The sequence below is a fragment of the Sciurus carolinensis genome, chromosome 15 (assembly GCF_902686445.1).
Source record: "Sciurus carolinensis chromosome 15, mSciCar1.2, whole genome shotgun sequence".
In the NCBI taxonomy this organism is placed as follows: Eukaryota; Metazoa; Chordata; class Mammalia; order Rodentia; family Sciuridae; genus Sciurus; species Sciurus carolinensis.
In genome coordinates, this window is record NC_062227.1 from 30,617,122 (window position 1) to 30,633,729 (window position 16,608).

General features: G+C 34.1%; 1 protein-coding gene across 2 annotated transcripts in view; it reads left to right on the top strand.

Annotated features, from left to right (window-relative positions):
* Yes1 (YES proto-oncogene 1, Src family tyrosine kinase) overlaps positions 1-16,608 on the top strand; it is a 68,217-nt gene that overhangs the window by 29,465 nt on the left and 22,144 nt on the right. For both annotated transcript variants that reach the window (XM_047526600.1, XM_047526599.1), the window contains exon 2: positions 14,631-14,903. In XM_047526600.1, the coding sequence (XP_047382556.1) occupies positions 14,639-14,903 (265 nt within the window). In that variant the 5' untranslated portion in view covers positions 14,631-14,638. The remainder of the gene's footprint in view (positions 1-14,630; positions 14,904-16,608) is intronic.

A 16,608-nucleotide genomic window follows, 5' to 3' on the forward strand; every position in this document is an offset into this window, starting at 1 on the left:
AGGTATGTTGAGGGAACAAGGTAAAACCTTCTGTATACTGGCTTGACTCTTCTTGTCTAGTAATAACAAGTGACTTTGTGGAACTGGACAGCATTCAATCTTCCAAATCTCTAAGTCATCTCCATTAAAGAAAGAGTCTAACGTGGAAATTTGTTTCAATTTGAGAAAGTTTTAATCTTAGTGCATTTTACTAAAACGTGTCAACACTCTCTATTAAAGCAAGAACAATCCAGGAGACTTTGTTAAAAAGAGCTTATGGTGAATACTGATCAGTCATCATGGTACCTTCGAGGCCCACGAGGAGACCAGGGAATGAGCCACCAGCCAAATCATAACTGGTTACCAGGTTCAGGCAGTTATATAGTACTTTATATTCTTTTAATCATATTTAATTTTTGTTCATTTAAATGCAAAGTCAAAATTAGGCAAATCACATCATTTTTGTGGAATATTGAGAGAACCTGAAATAAGTCACAAACGAATAAAAAACATCAGTAAGTAGAAGTTATGAGGTAGATAGGGAATGGCTGTGTCAGTAGAAAGTTTTAAAACATCAGAAGTAGAAGGGCTGGGGGTGTAACCTAGCAGCAGAGTACTTGTGTAGCATGTAAGAGGCACTAGGTTTGATCCCCAGCACTGCAAAAAAGAAAATTAAAAGTTCAGAAATTGAGATGCCAGGTCCACATATGGGAGGGAAGCAATAAATGCCTGATAATAAAACAATGATTATCTAGTAGTGAGACCTGCAATCATTATGATCAGACTATTCTGTAGTTTCTGATTTTTATAAAATATTCTTTCCTCTTTTGCTATGTTTATCTTCACAAGAACCCCCCCCATCTGAAACTGAGTATAAAATTTAAAGTAAGCAGATACATAAAGGAGTACTTTAAAATGTTTCCTTTCTTCAACTTGTACAAATACATAGAGTAGTTTTAACAGATTGTAGTGAAACACCTAAAATTTATTTGAAGGTGATGATTATTAAGGAATAAATATCTGTTATATGAACTGAAGTACAAATTTATTTTAGAAAGTTATACCCTCTACACTTTAATGATATTAAAATCAAAAAATGAAATATTTTTCTGGATTTTAACTTTTAAGAACATTTCAAGTGACCATGATGAATTTAATCCATCCCCAACCTCCTTCCCCAAATACATGAAAATGTGGACAAAATAAATTGAAACAGTGGTTTTTAGACAGTGGACAACAGCAGTACTCACAGTGGTCCCTCGAAGACTAGAAATCAGTTACCTAACCACCTCAGCAAAGGTAGAGAATGGCCATAACAAGTTGAAATGATAGAGTTCAGAATTCATGGAAGCTGAGGAGCTAGAGATTGCAGAAGTTACAGCAGTTATAATGTAGACAAATAATGTTAAAAATGTGCTTAAAAGTCTTTGACTTTTTTGGAATGTATGCAGAGTGAAACTATAAAGCCAGACAAGGAGTGGCCAAATTAATGTGACCTGACAGACATCAGGAGTCACAGAGGGGAGGGAGGCATTTGAACTTTTCCTAACCAGAGGGGAAAAGTCCTTGCTGATCACTAGGACATCTAGTGGAAACTCCCAAAGGGTCTTGGACCTTGCTGGGGGAGGGTGGAGCTAAATCAGATTAATAATGGAATGTTGTAAATGACTTTATGTTGATATTAATTTTGCAGCTGGGATTAGTTAAGGAAATCCTTGGAAGTTACTAAAGTTAACACAAGAAAACAAAATCAAGAGTATAAATAGCTCTATATATTAAAGATACTGAATTTGTAATTGAAAACTCCAGGCCCTAATAGCTGCACTGGTGAATTTTTTTGAACATTTTAAAGAACAAGTAATACCGGTCTTAAACTCTTAAAAAAAAAAAAAAGAAAAGAAAAGACATATATATATATATATATATATATATATATATATGGAAGAGAACTCTTCCCAACTCATTTCATGGGGCCAACATTATTACCCTAATACCAAAAGCGACACAAAGATCACAAGAAAACTAACTAAAGAATAATGTGTCTCTTCACCATAGATTCAAAAATATTTTACAAAATATTAGCTTTCAGGAATGTATTAAAAGGATGATATACTGTGACCAAATGGTCTTTATCCCAAGAACTCAAAAGTGCCGAGTTTGATTTAACATTGAAAAATCAATGTAATTCACCATACCAATTGAATAAAAAAGAACTATATGATCATCTAAGTACAGGTAGAGAAGCTTTGGAAGAAATTTAACACATTAATGATTAATGATTTAAAACTTTGAGCAAACAGAATTTTAAAGGAACTTTCCTCAGCCTGAGGATAGTCAACTACCAAAAAATCCTTCAGGCAACTTAAGGGTATAGCTGAATGTTTTCCACTTAATATTAGGAGCCGTGGCAAAGATGTTTTCTCTCATCACTTCCATCAACATTGTAGTAAAGGAGCAAGCCAGTGCAGTAAGATCAGGGGGGCAAAGACACACATTTGAAAGGAAAATAAAACTGTTTTTTGTACACATGATCTTTCTGGATGTAGAAAATTCTGTGGAACCTATTTAAAAAAAAAAAAAAAAAACTAGTAGAACTGATAAGAGAATTTAGCAGAGTCATAATAACAAGTCAATACACATATGTCAGTATAGAAGTGTCTTTTTAAAATATTATTTTGTTATCATTATAATTAGACTGAGAATTGAACCCAGAGTTGCTTTACCACTGAGTGACACCCCTGGTCCTTTATTTTTAAATTTGAGACGAGGTCTTGCCAAATGCTGAGGATCCCACTAAATTGCTGAGGCTGGCCTCGAACTTGGGATCCTTCTCCCTCAGTCTCCTGAGTCACTGGAATTACAGGTGTGTGCCACCTTGACTAGTAGTATACAAGTGTCTTATCTATCTAATAAACAACTGGAAATAGAAATAAAGCAATGTCATTTATAATAGTATTCAAAAAACCAGGAAATTCCTAGAGGTTTGCTTAGCAAAAATTGGGCAAGACCTATAACAGTAAAAACCACAAAATATTTTTGAGAAAAAAATTTGAATGTCCTAAATAAATATAGTATCACTTTCATGGATCAAGAGTCAACTTCTTTTTTTTTTTTTTGGTACTGGGAATTGAACCCAGAGATGATTTACCACTGAACTACATCCCCAGGCCTTTTTATTTTATTTATTTATTTTTAAATTTTGAAACAGGGTTTCACTAAGTTGCTGAGGGTCTCACTAAATGGCTAAGGTTGCTCTCAAACTTGTGATCCTGCTGCCTTAGCCTCCCAAATCACTGGGAATGTAGTTGTGTACCACCATGACTGGCAAGATGTCTAGTTGATCTGTACATCTGGTATAATCCCAATTGAAGTCCAAGCAGGCTTTTTTTTTTTTTTTTAAGAAATTGACATACTGACTGTAATTTGTATGGTAATGCAAAGACCCTGCTGTGTGGTTTGGCAGATTACTACTTGCAAGCCAAACTGGCTCACTGCCTGGTTTTGGAAATTGTTGTATTGCAACACTGCCACACTTATTGTGTTTGTGTATTGTGTATAGATGCATCTGCAATAATGTGGAAGAGTAAAGTAGTTGTTACAGAGACCATGATGTTCTACAAAGTTTAAAATACTGTCTGGCCTTTTACAGAAAAAAATTTGTTGACCCCTGCCCTAGATTATCCAAAGCAATTTTGAAAGTAGATGAAAAAAATGGAGGACTTACTTAATTTCAAGACTTACTCTAAAGCTACAGTAATGAAGAGAGTGAAATAATTGACATAGGCATAGAATAGTGAAACAAACAGACCACAGAAGTAGGCCTAAATATATGTGGTGAGTTGATTTTGACAAAGGTACCAAGGTAATTCAATGGGATATGGTTAATTTTTTTCATGAGTAGTAGTTGGGAGCACTGGATGTCAAATTTGAAAAAAAATGAAACTCACACTTGACTTTACAGCATATTCAAAAGTTAGCTTAAAATGACCCAATAGACTTGAGGCAAGAGGTCAGAATTCTAGGTGAAAACAGAAAATCTTCTAGTGAAGAATTCTCAGGACATATAAAGCAAACCATAAAATTAAAAATTCTTAATTGGATTTCATCAAAATTTTAAGAACATGTACTGTTAGAAAAATGTAAAGGCAACATATATTCATAATAATGTACATATATCTGACAAAGAACATGATTCCAGAATATATAAAGACTATAGAGTGTTATAATAGTAAATATTGTTTCCAGTACACAACAGAAAGAAGACGACCCAGTTAAAGGATCAGTTTGAATATACACTTCACCGAAGTAGATGTGGATAGCAAAGTAGCACATAAGCACATGAAAGCATGCTCAATAACTTAGTCAATAGGGAAAAAATTAAAACCACCAAGAGATACTGAGAGATATCACTTCACACCTATTAGAAGGACTTAAAAATTTTGACATAAACAAGTGTTAAGAATGTGGAGCAACTGGAATTCTCATTTTGTCAGTGAGAATGCAAATGTTAAGGCTGCTTTGGAGAAGTTGTGTCATTTCTCTTAAGCTTGTACTTTCATACAAGCCAGCAGTTTCACACCTGCTTTTTTTACTCAGATGAAAGGAAAGCTTATTATGTTCACAGAAATCCCTGCAGGTATATGCTGATAATGGCTCTGTGTATGATTTTCAAAAATTGGAAACACATGTCCTTCCATTGGGGAATGAATAAATGATAGTATGTGCATACCATGGAATAGTACTTAGTGGTAAAAAGGAATGAACTGTTGACACTCCCAAAAACATGGCTGGATCTCAGATGCATTACGCTAGGTGAAAGAAACGAGAATCAAAAAACTGCATATCATATGATTCCATTTGTATGGTATCTGAAAAAGGCACAACTACAAGAACAGAGAACAGATATCAGTGGTTTCCTGGGGTTGTAAGGAGAGGATGGCTACTGAGGGGAATAGAAAAATCCTGGGAGTTGTGCAACTGCTCTTTATATTGTCATTTCTGTGGCCGATGTACAATTGTGTGTATCTGTCAAAACTTGTAGACCTGAGAAAGATATGGTAGCACATGCCTGTAATCCCAACTACTTGAGAGACTGAGGCATGAAGATTGAAAGTTTGAAGCCAACCTGAGCAACTTAATGAGACCCTGTCTCAAATTTTTAAAAATGCCTAGAGGTTGTAACTCAGTGGGAAAGCACTTGCTGAGCATGTGCTAGGTCTTGGGTTCAGTCTCCAGGGTCACAAAAAAAAAAAAGTATATACCTGTGTATTAATAAGGGTGACTTAATTATGGAAATTACATCCTGTTTTTTTAAATAGAATTTTTAGAAAGTAAGAAACTGACCCTAGAAGCATTGCAATATGAGATTCCTCATCATATCTTAGTAATGTACGTACTTAATTTACCATTGAATCTAACCTAAGTATAGAGATAATAATATATTTTAGAAGATAGGATGTTGTTTAGCTGCTTTTTATTGACTTTGGCAAATTAAAGAGAGGTTAAAGATGATACGCACTTACTCAGTACTGGACTGCAACTTTTATCAGTGAACTAAAAGTCAGTGATTAATGTGTAGTTCATATGATTTTTATTATATAGATATATATATAATATATAAAAAACATTGGTTCAGCCAGATGCATTTTATGATGTCATATACCTTCTGATATCAGTAGATTTCAGGCACCTAAGCTTTCTAAAACTATAAAACATAACTATACCAAATATTTGGACCCTGTCCAAATCTTGTGTGTGTATGATGGGGTTTTGACAAAAAAAAGAAGTGTTGTTGAGGATATAAAACATCAGAAATTCGCATTGATTATTGGTGGAATACAAAATGGTATAGACAATATGGAAAACAGTTTAATTGCTTCTTGTATAGTAAAAGTAGGTTTAATTTTATACTACATGGTCAAACAGTTCCATTCCTAGATATTGCTGGGGGGGTGCAGTGAAGATAATGACACGTCTATCCCACTCCCAAAGATTTAGTGGAATGTTTATAGTAGCTTCATTTGTAATAGCCCCAGACTGGAACAACTTGAAAAACCTATCAATAAGTGAATGTGATTATGTGATGGAATTCTGCATAGCAATAAAAATCAACAAACTACTGATATATGCAATGATATGAGAGTATCTCAGACAGAATTTAATGGAAAAGCTAAATACAAAATACTATAAGACTACATTCAAATGTTTTTATTTATGTAAGACCCTAGAAAAGATAAATTTTCAGTTAGAAAAAGCAGTTCCATAGTTACCTGGGCTGAGGTTATGGATTGAAGTTAGGGATTGCCTGGAAATGGGTACAACTGAACCTTTTGGGATGATCAGAATATTCTATATTGTGAATATAGTATGTAATTTTATACACTTGCCAAAATTCATGGAACTTTGTGCTTAAAATGGGTGCATGTTGTATGTAAATTGTATTCCAAAGTTGATTTTTTAAAAGAACTTTAGGTAAAAAAAACTTTCTGATAGTGTCAGGAAAGATTTCCATGATTTTTAAATAAATTCATTAAAAAAAATCTTCAGAATAGCAATAATAAATCAAATTGAGAGTTAAAACCTTGTTTTATAGCAAATATTCATGTTCAGAATAAAAGAGTTTGTTTATGATTTGAAAATTTACCGTTATAACGTTTAAATTTTACAACTTAAAGAATATTTTGATTATATAAACACCTTGAGGGAAGTTTGAAATCTTTGTTGTTATGCTACTGAATCCTGATATGTGGGGACTGGGAATGTAGCTCAAAGGTAATGAGCTTGCCTAGCATGTACAAGGTTATCCTGAATTCAATCTCTAGCACCAGAGAGGCAAGAAGGAAGGGAAGAACTGATATGTCCTTAGGATTTGTTGAAAAGAGAATTAATATGTTAAACATTGTCATGTGATTTGAGTAATATATTTTTAAGAGCCATTCAGCTGTAAGTAACAGAAAACCAAACTAAAACTGGGTTATGCTGTAGATATTTACTGGATGATAAGTGAATCTTAAGTGTGTTTTAGGGTTATAAAATATCTGAGCAACCCTTTGGAGGACCCAAGTTCCTTATGTCTTTCTGCCCTACCATTCTCAGTATATTGGTGTGTTCCCTTTGGTAGGTACTCGGTGGTCCCTGGATGACTGCCTCTCAGGTTTGGGCATTCACGTTTGTGAATGTAACATCTGTGGAAGAAAAATGGGAAATGTAATGTATTCCAGAGTAAGGAAAACTTCCTAGAAACCTGTCCTCATGGTTCAATAAGCAAACTGACTCCCTGAGTGGCTTGAGTCAATCATTAGGTCTAGACAGGTACCAAGCCTCCCCTGAATTACTTGGCAAATGAAAGGAGGGTAAATAAAGTCAGGGTTCTTCTATCAAAAAATGGGGAGAATTATTGTTCAGTAACCAAGTATCTGTTGGATTAGATTACACTAAGACTGTGAAGGAGAGGATCAGTAAACTATGCAAAGAAATTATAGAAACCATCTTGATAATAAGTGTATGTTCTCACCTTTTGAAGCTGTTGCATTCCAAAAATTCTCCGTATTTTTGTGGCCTAGTCATTATTTTTCAGTTTACTGTAATCTAGCCTGTATCTTCATAACATTAAGAAATGTGCCAGCTAGGTACAGTGCCACAGGCCTGTAATCCCAGCCAAAGCAAGAGGATCACAAGTTTTAAGATCAACCGAGGCAACTTAGTGAGACTGTCTCAAAATAAAAAGTGCTGGGGGTGTAGGTCAGTGATTAGCCACACCCCGCCCCCACCAGCTTCTATCTCCATTGCAGGGTGGTGGGGCGGGGAATATGCTGGGACTTGAGGTGTGGCTCAGTGGTAAAACGTTTACTTGTTTGGTCTAGCTATTTTGGAGACCCTGAATTTCATTCTCGGCTCCTTGAAAAGAAACACTGAAGTCCCCATTGGGCTCCTAATTACTAATCAGCTAACCTTTAAAAATCAGTTTAAATGTCACTTCATTTTGGTCTTTAAATACTTTTAGTCATTTTCATCTGGAGAATCTGTCTCTTTATTCCCAGTTACTATTCTACTTATTAGCATTTTGTTGAATTATAAAGTACTTCAAATGAAAATAATTATTATTCACATTTAACACATTAACATTTGTCACTATTTGTTCATATTTATTTTAGGATAAATGTTATAGTTGATGCTCTTTCCCACCCAGTTCATTTCACTGTCTTAGCTGATGATTATCTTTTTCAATATGGATATATTACCATCTTTAATTGCTGCTTATTCCTTGTATGTAAGTATCCTCCAACATTGTGTTGATTTCTCACTTTCCTTTAAATCTGTACCTTGGGTGAGTTTTATTATCTCCAAAGGAGTTAAACTGTGAAAATATTTTTGTTTACTTTTTCCCTAGTTCCTTACCTTTTTCTGAGCTTTAAACTTATCAATCCTTCAGTAGACTTCACAGGCACCTACAATACACAGCTGGAAGTAAACTCCTTGCTCCAAAAAAAAAACCTATCCCTCTCCACTTGTTTCCTTTCATTTATGGTTTTTCATTCTATTTGGTTGAAACTACAAACTTTGAAGTCATTCATTATGCATGTATAAGAACTATGTGTTCAATAAACTCTACTAAATGAATAAATGAACACTTTTTGTGTTTTCCCATATCTAGCTTATCATCTAAACTTATTTATTCTACCTATCATCTAACTCATTTTTCCTATCATAGTTGACTGCTCCATGTTTCTACTTTTGTTTTTTTCTCACATGGGTCATCTTGACAATTTTCATACTAAGGTCTCTCTAAGTTGCCCAGGCTGGCCTCAAACTTGCAGTCCTCCTGCTTCATCCTCCATAGTAGCTGGAATTACAGGCAAGCACTGAGTGATGATGAATTTCTAAGGCAACCCATAAAAATCTGTTTAACTTATATTGTACCTCAAATCTTTAAAATGTGGCACAAGGCTCTGGGTTCAATCCCCAGCACCACAAAAACAGAAACAGAACAAACCAAAAAAAAAAAAAAAAAACAAAAAAAACGTGCATTGCATCCTACATTTATAAAAATTTTTCTTTTTTTTCTTTTTTTGGTATTGGGGATTAGACCCAAGGATACTTTACCATTTAGCTGTATCCCCATTCCTTTTTATTTTTAATTTTAAGGTAGGATCTTGCTAAGTTGCTGAGGCTATCCTTGAATTTAGAATCCTCCTGTTTTAGGTTCCTGAGTCCCTGGTATTACTGGTGTGCACCACCATGCCTGCTCATTTCTAAATGAGAAGAGTAGCAGCAATAACTCTTATATGTTGATACAGGGATGATAGTGGAACTGGACTGAAAAATGGTCTGTCCTGAAGCTATTGAGGTAAAAGAGTAGATGTGAGGTGTTGGGTCAAAGACTTGATTAAGAAGTGTCTAGAGGATGACTTAGGAGTATTAATGGAAGGTGTAATATGGTGTGAAAAAAATGGTGTGGCTTTTGAAGGAACAGGACTTGAAGTTAGGAGTAGTACCTTGCAGTGAGGTTCTTAGATGAAGAAGCTAAGGATGAGTAAAATGGGAAAAGAAATGGAAGAAGTAGATAATTATAGTAACTTTTCTCTTGAATTGGCATGATATTCACAGTCAGCCTGCTATCAAATTAAAAATAAATTACAGTAATTGTAGGCTTTTCCTCATGGTTTTTCTCTTTCTTTTCTTTCCCTTTTTAACCAGTTACCTTTTATTGGTAGTAATACTCAGGATATGAAAGGATTCATACATGAGACCATATCAGTTCTTCATAGGGGAGGCAGTCCCAGTGAGGAGTACATAGTATGCTCTCTGTCCACACTGGCCCCTCTTCAGTGGTACTTGTATCACCACTTATGTTTGAGTTCCTTGTAAGAAAGGCAGTAGCTGAAAACACGTACACTGCCAGCATCATGTTGACCCCAGCAATGTTCCCCTTCTTCACGTTGATGTACTTGTTGCAGTACTGGTGGTAACCTCTCTGATATGCTCCCATAATGCCTTTAGGGGTGAAATCCCCCATCAATATCCAGCTTGGAAACTCCCCTAGTTTGACATCCATGAGTTTCTTCTCTTTCATCTTGGAAACCTGTGGTTTTTCCTTCTTAATACAACTGTTCTTTCAAAGTCTAACATTTAATATGTGGACTTTGCATGTAAATAATTTTGCAGTTTCGCGTACTTCAGAGATATGTATTGACTGTTGGTTAAAATTCACCCTTCAGCCTTGAGTCAAAATTTTCCAATCTGATAAGCCAAAACAATGTAATCTTGTTTTAATTCTCATGCATTGATTGACCTTTCCTTTTCTTTGTGAATTGCCTCTTGATGGGATTTTCTATTTACCAGTGGGTTTGTTCTTTTCTTTTGTAAGAACTGTCTATATTAACAATGTCTGCCAACTTTTGTATATGAACATTTATGTGTATATTGAGAGCACAACAAAGAATATAAGCCAAATACAAAAATGTTTTCCCTATTTCTCGTATCTTAAGCTTCGCTTAAGATTTCCCTGCTTTATGGATGTTACATCATCATACATATTTTTTTTGTTTTTTTTTAAGATTTCTACTTTTATGTTTTGCTTTTAAAAGACTCTTCCAATCCTAGTTTTATGAAACTGCCTAACCCTTTGGGTTTTTTCCTAATACTTTTAGTAGCAATTGCCTTTTATTATTTAGTTTATAATTTCTTCATAGTGTTTTCAGTATATATTTAGATTTCCAGATCCACTATGTTTTGATGTTTGTATTTAATTGTCACATTCTTTAGAATATATCCATTTAAAATAGTGATCTGAAAACCTTTCAGCTGTGAGTTTGAGACTTCTATTTTAATACTTATAGCAATATTTTAAATTAATATTACATAACTGAACTTATGAATATTCAGCTCACCTGCTTCCTTCTGAATGTCATAGGATGGGAAAAACTACAAATAAGAACTACCTTTTTAAAAAAAATTACCTTTAAAAACAAGTGAATTAATGAAATCTGTGTTAGCGCTTCTGCAGTAATCAAATAGAATAATGCAGATTTTACAATACTAGTAAACCTATTACACACAAATCATGTCAGTAGGCAATGTGGTGGGTAAAAGGTGAGTTAAGCACAATTCTTGCTATTTAAGGAACATGTTGCCATTAATTTGGGGGTTTGTTGAGATTTAGGTGAGTAAGCAGAAAACAATACAAAATAGAATAGTGTCATACAAAAATCTTCCCCAAAATACATTTGTGGTTTTAAGGGAAAAGATATAAAGATGTTTTACATCATCATAAATAAGTTATAGGGCTGGGGTAATGGCTCATGGTAGAGCACTCACCTAGCATGTGTGAGGCACTGGGTTCAATTCTTAGCACCACATATAAATAAAGAAAGAAAATAAAGGTCCATCAACAACTAAAAAAAAATATTAAAAAATAAATAAGTTGTAAGGAGATAGATATATTTAACCTGACTTAAATATATAATGTATACATGTATCAAAACATTACATGGTACCCCATTAGTATCTACAGTTTTTATGTCTGTATCAGCTACTTTTTTTTTAAATTTAAGATATTTTACCAATTATAGGGAAAGCCTGAATAGAAAAGTAGTGTTTGTAATCACCATCGGCCAATGGATAGGATTTTAACAGGTAGAGGTGTGGGAGAGTATTTTAGACAGAGGCAGTTTTAGGAAGAAAAAAACTCCACAAAAATGAGAAAGCCCAGGGCATATGTATTGGGAAAAGTGTGTGTGTGTGTGTCTACACAGAAGCATGAGAAAATAGGTTAAAAAAATTGGTTTGTCTATTGATGTGAGTAGACAAATAGATCTTCCTTGGTCCTCATGGTAGCCTCCATAGCCACATACAGCTATTGAGCCTTGTGTGTCTAGTCCAAATTGAGATGTTCTACAAGTACAAAATATTTACTGAATTTCTTAGTATAAAAAATATAAAATGTCTCACTGAAAATTTGTACATCAGTTATGTTAAAATAATTATTTCAGAAACACTTATAGGGTAAAATAATATATATTATTAAAGTTAAATTTATATGCTTTTTTTGGTACTTTTTTAGTGTGACCACTAAAGAGTTTTAAATTATATATGTGGCTTACATTTGTAACTTTGATTGTATTTCTGTTGCATAGTACTGATATAGATAGAAAGAATGAGAATATTTGCTAGTACCCAGTATGTGCCAAATTGTCTAGAACGTGTTAATTTTCATAAACCATATGAAGTACATAACACTTTTTCAAGTAACTTGGGTGCAGAGAAGTTAAGCAACACACCTGAAATCCCTACTCCTAAATAGGAAACCACCATTCAAATGTAGGCCTTTCAGTCTTTAAAAACCCATTCATTTTCTCAAACACGGTGGTATATTGTCATTGAACTATTAGAAGTGATTGAGTTGGAAAATGTTAAGTTTGGAACAGAGATTTAGTAGAATTGTAATAAAGCTAAATGAGGGGGAGAGACTTCATTTTCAGCTGTTTAGGGTTTTTTTTTTTTTTTTTTTTTTTTTTTTTTTGTTAACCCATCCCATCAAGTCCCAGGTTTTTAATTCTGCAAATATTCCAACAAAATTGACACAGGTGCATTAAAGTAGGTTAGAAATCATAATCTAGAACCTACACATATTTTATTATCATTAAGAACAAAATTACAGATTGTCCTTTAAATAGGACCCTGGGCCAATATGGTATCTTTTACATATATACACCATCTTGTAAATAGGACAAATATGTTAGCCTTTCACATATTACATAATATACAAAAAAAGTGACTTTCATGGCCTGTTTAATAATTATTTTTGGTGTAAAGGAGCAAAACACTTCAAATAAAGGGTTAAATTACATTTTTAAAAATATGTTGTCAGATTCACATGACATGACTTGTTTTGACATTATCATCATTCTTGCCATTTGAAAATAATATGGCATCTCATGAATTCTGATATCTTGGACACTTGGTCTTGAAGTATTATGCTTTCTTCCTCCTGGTGTGTCTTAGTCAGATTTTCATTGCTGTGACTAAATAATTTGACCAGTATAATTACAGAGGAGGAAAGGTTTATTTGAGGGCTCACGGTTTCAGAGGTTTAGTCCATAGAAGGCCCACTTCATTCCTTGGGCATGGTGGGAAAAGGTGGTAGAAGGAAGCAGCTTAAATCACGGAGATCAGGAAGCAGAGGGAGAGACTCCACTCGCCAAATATAAATATATGTATATCCCAAAGCCACGCTCCATTTCCCACCTCCTCCAGCCACACCCTACCTTCCTCCAGTTACCATTCAGTTAATCCCATCAGGAATTAATTAATTGATTAGGTTAAGACTCTCAAAACCCAATCATTTCTCCTCTGAACCTTCTTACATTGTCTCACACGTGAACTTTCTGGGGACACTTCACATCCAAACCATAACTTGGTGGTTTCTCATTGCATCATTTTAGCTATGCTAAAGTAGGTATCTCTTGAAATCCAACAAATCTATGAGATCTTTTTTGTCATTCACAAATTTGTGAAAAATCCACAGATTTATGATACACATACCAATGAATAATACATCATTTATTCAAGTGAACAAAGGCCAATATTTTCACCTCTAATAGAAATGGACTATTTGGAAACCAACCAAACTATTTATCTATATCACCATTGAAATTGTTATAAATACCCACTACCTTTGATTGAGGTGCATTGGCTCTACTCTTTTTTTTTTTTTTTTAATGGTCAAACTTTACCAAGCGATTTCAGTGTATTGTAGTTTGTTCCAACAATAACACATTATCTACCCATTTTACAATGAAAATTTCATAATTTGTATTGAATCTGTAATCATATGACCCTCCTATTTTTTCAACAGTGTTGTCGATTTCAGAGGACGCTTGTTTGTCTGTTTTCCCTCACAGTGTCTATAGCTTGGAATGGTATATTTTGAAAGTGTGCCAACAAGTTCATAACCAGTGATTGTTTAAAAAAAGAAAAAAGTGTGATCGTAGATTCCACCACTTCAAGTATTTGTAGAACTATCTTATTCTCAAGCAAAAGATCATTGTTGGATGCTTTCTGAGCATTTTATGTAAACACAAGTGCAACATGTTAGAGTGTGCCATGCAGCAAGGCAGCACTCTATATATTACCATGCAGTATACATTATCCCAGTGTCCTATTTACACGACAGCTGTTTTTCTTACATTGATAATTTGAAATACAACACATTTCTACAACACATGACAATCCAGTTCTAGAAAATACTTTTATGAATGTATTTCTTATATTACATATCATTTATTCATGTAAAATTCTGTTCTCTTGAACACTTAGTGAAAGTTAACTTTTGCAGTAAAGTTTATGGCATTTCACAGTGGATTTTAAAATATCATCAAACAGTAATCATTCATCTATTAATTTTCTCAAAAGAACAGAACTCTAGAAACTACATTTATTTTAAAGTTACCATATGTGGTTTATTTTCTGCTCAATTTAAGTTTTTATAGTTGTCATATGTATAGGAAAATGGGACATAATTTAATACTGGTTTTTTTTCTGGGTAGCAGGCCTGGGAGGATGCTTTATTTAAAGTCATCTTTCCTATTATATTTTAAAAGTATGTCATATATTAACTACCTCTCAAAAATCTTGCCTTATTTCCTCTGTAGATTTGATAATGGGCTGCATTAAAAGTAAAGAAAACAAAAGTCCAGCTATTAAATACAGAACTGAAAACACTCCAGAGTCTGTCAGTACAAGTGTCAGCCATTATGGAACAGAACACACGGCAGTGACACCATCATCTTCAGCAAAAGGAACTTCGGTTAATTTTAGCAGTCTTTCTATAACACCATTTGGAGGATCCTCAGGGGTAACTCCTTTTGGAGGAGCATCTTCCTCATTCTCAGTGGTGCCAAGTTCATATCCTACTGGTTTAACAGGTGAGATTTAAATGGACAATTATGCTGCCTGTTTGAGAACATAACCTTGGGCAATACATACTTACGGTCTACGTGCTAAGAAAAATATCTTACTGGAGGACTTTAAAAAGTTGTATGTGAAAATTCAAGTATCTAACAAAAGTTAAAGTCAATATATGTATGGATATGGTTCTGGGAAATTCGGTGACAATCTGATAATGTTTATGTGTACTGGGTTATACTTTTAATTCATTAATTCATTATTCAAATGATTATTAAGCAACTAATATGTGGCAGGCACTGGAAATATAAGATTAAAAACATACATTCCTCCTTCAAGACTCTTACAACTTCTCGGGATATAAAGTGCTATCTAGTGTTACAAGTATTACAGTGGTTAGTTAATAAATGATAATTATTTGACAGTGCAGTCATGACAATGCAATGTTTCTATCTGATACTGTGATTTAAAAAAGCAAAATCCTGTGACTCAGAAAATTTAATGATTCTGCACCTGCCCCCCCAAGCCACAGATTATAAACAAAAGGACTTGGATTAGATGTCCTACTCCAGGACTCCATTTTTACATTATCATATCCTTTCATACAACAGCAAGAAGTGATAGTTGACAGTCTTTCATGGAGACAGAATGTACTAAAAAACTTTAGTTTTTAGGTGTAAAAACTTTAAAAAGAGAGAAAATGAATTCTTACGTGAGGGAGTCCTATATTAAGATGCTTTTCCCTTGAAATAACAAAGCACAAATGGCTAAAAAAAAAGATGAGCTTCAGGATTCACTTGTGGGGCAGTTCCATGATAAACAAGGACTTGGATTTCTTTCATCTTTCTCCTTCAGGCTTCAGCCCTTAGAGTGTCTACTTTATCCTTAGGCATAAACAACTGCCAACATCAAATGGAGTAACATATGTTCTTATTAACAGTCAGTTGAGGCAAAGGAGAAATCTCTTTCACAATGGATTATAAATTTGTCTCCTTAGTTTGTTCACCTTTGAACTAATAATAGTGACCTAAGGACTGCCATACACTGATATTGTTAGACAGCATTTGGAGAATAATGGGCATCACCATAATCACAATCCTAATTCCAGCCTTCTGACTGCAAATATTTCAGTAATCTATTACCATAATGATATTTCTCAGTCATTAGTAAAATGTTTAAATTCTTTTCAGGATATATGTTTGGGAAAGATAATAATTTAAAATGATTAAAATAAATTTTGATATATTTGATTGGTTATTTTAAATTTTTGCTGATGTGTATAGTGGGCATGGTGGTGCACACCTGTAATCCAAATAACCATGTAGGCTGAGGCAGGAGGATCACAAGTTTGAGGCCAACCTTGGCAATTTACAGAGACCCTCTCTCAAAGTTTAAAAAAAAAAGACTGGGGATACAGCTCATTGGTAGAACACCCTGGGTGCACTCTCCAGTACTGGGGAGAAAAAAAAAAATGTTTACTTATGTGAAATATTCCATTCATAGATGTTCATTTATTAACTCTGCAAAAAATGGGGAGTGTCTTTGCATACAGGTATAGAGAGGTGAGCAAGACAAACAAGGTTTCTCTCCTGATACAGTTTACCTAATGGTGGTGATTGAACAATAATTAGTGAATAAGCAGCTAAACAAGATAATCAGCATTTCTTAATGCTATGAAGGAACTAACAAGTCTAATTGGTAAAGATGTAGTTGATCAGAGAAAGA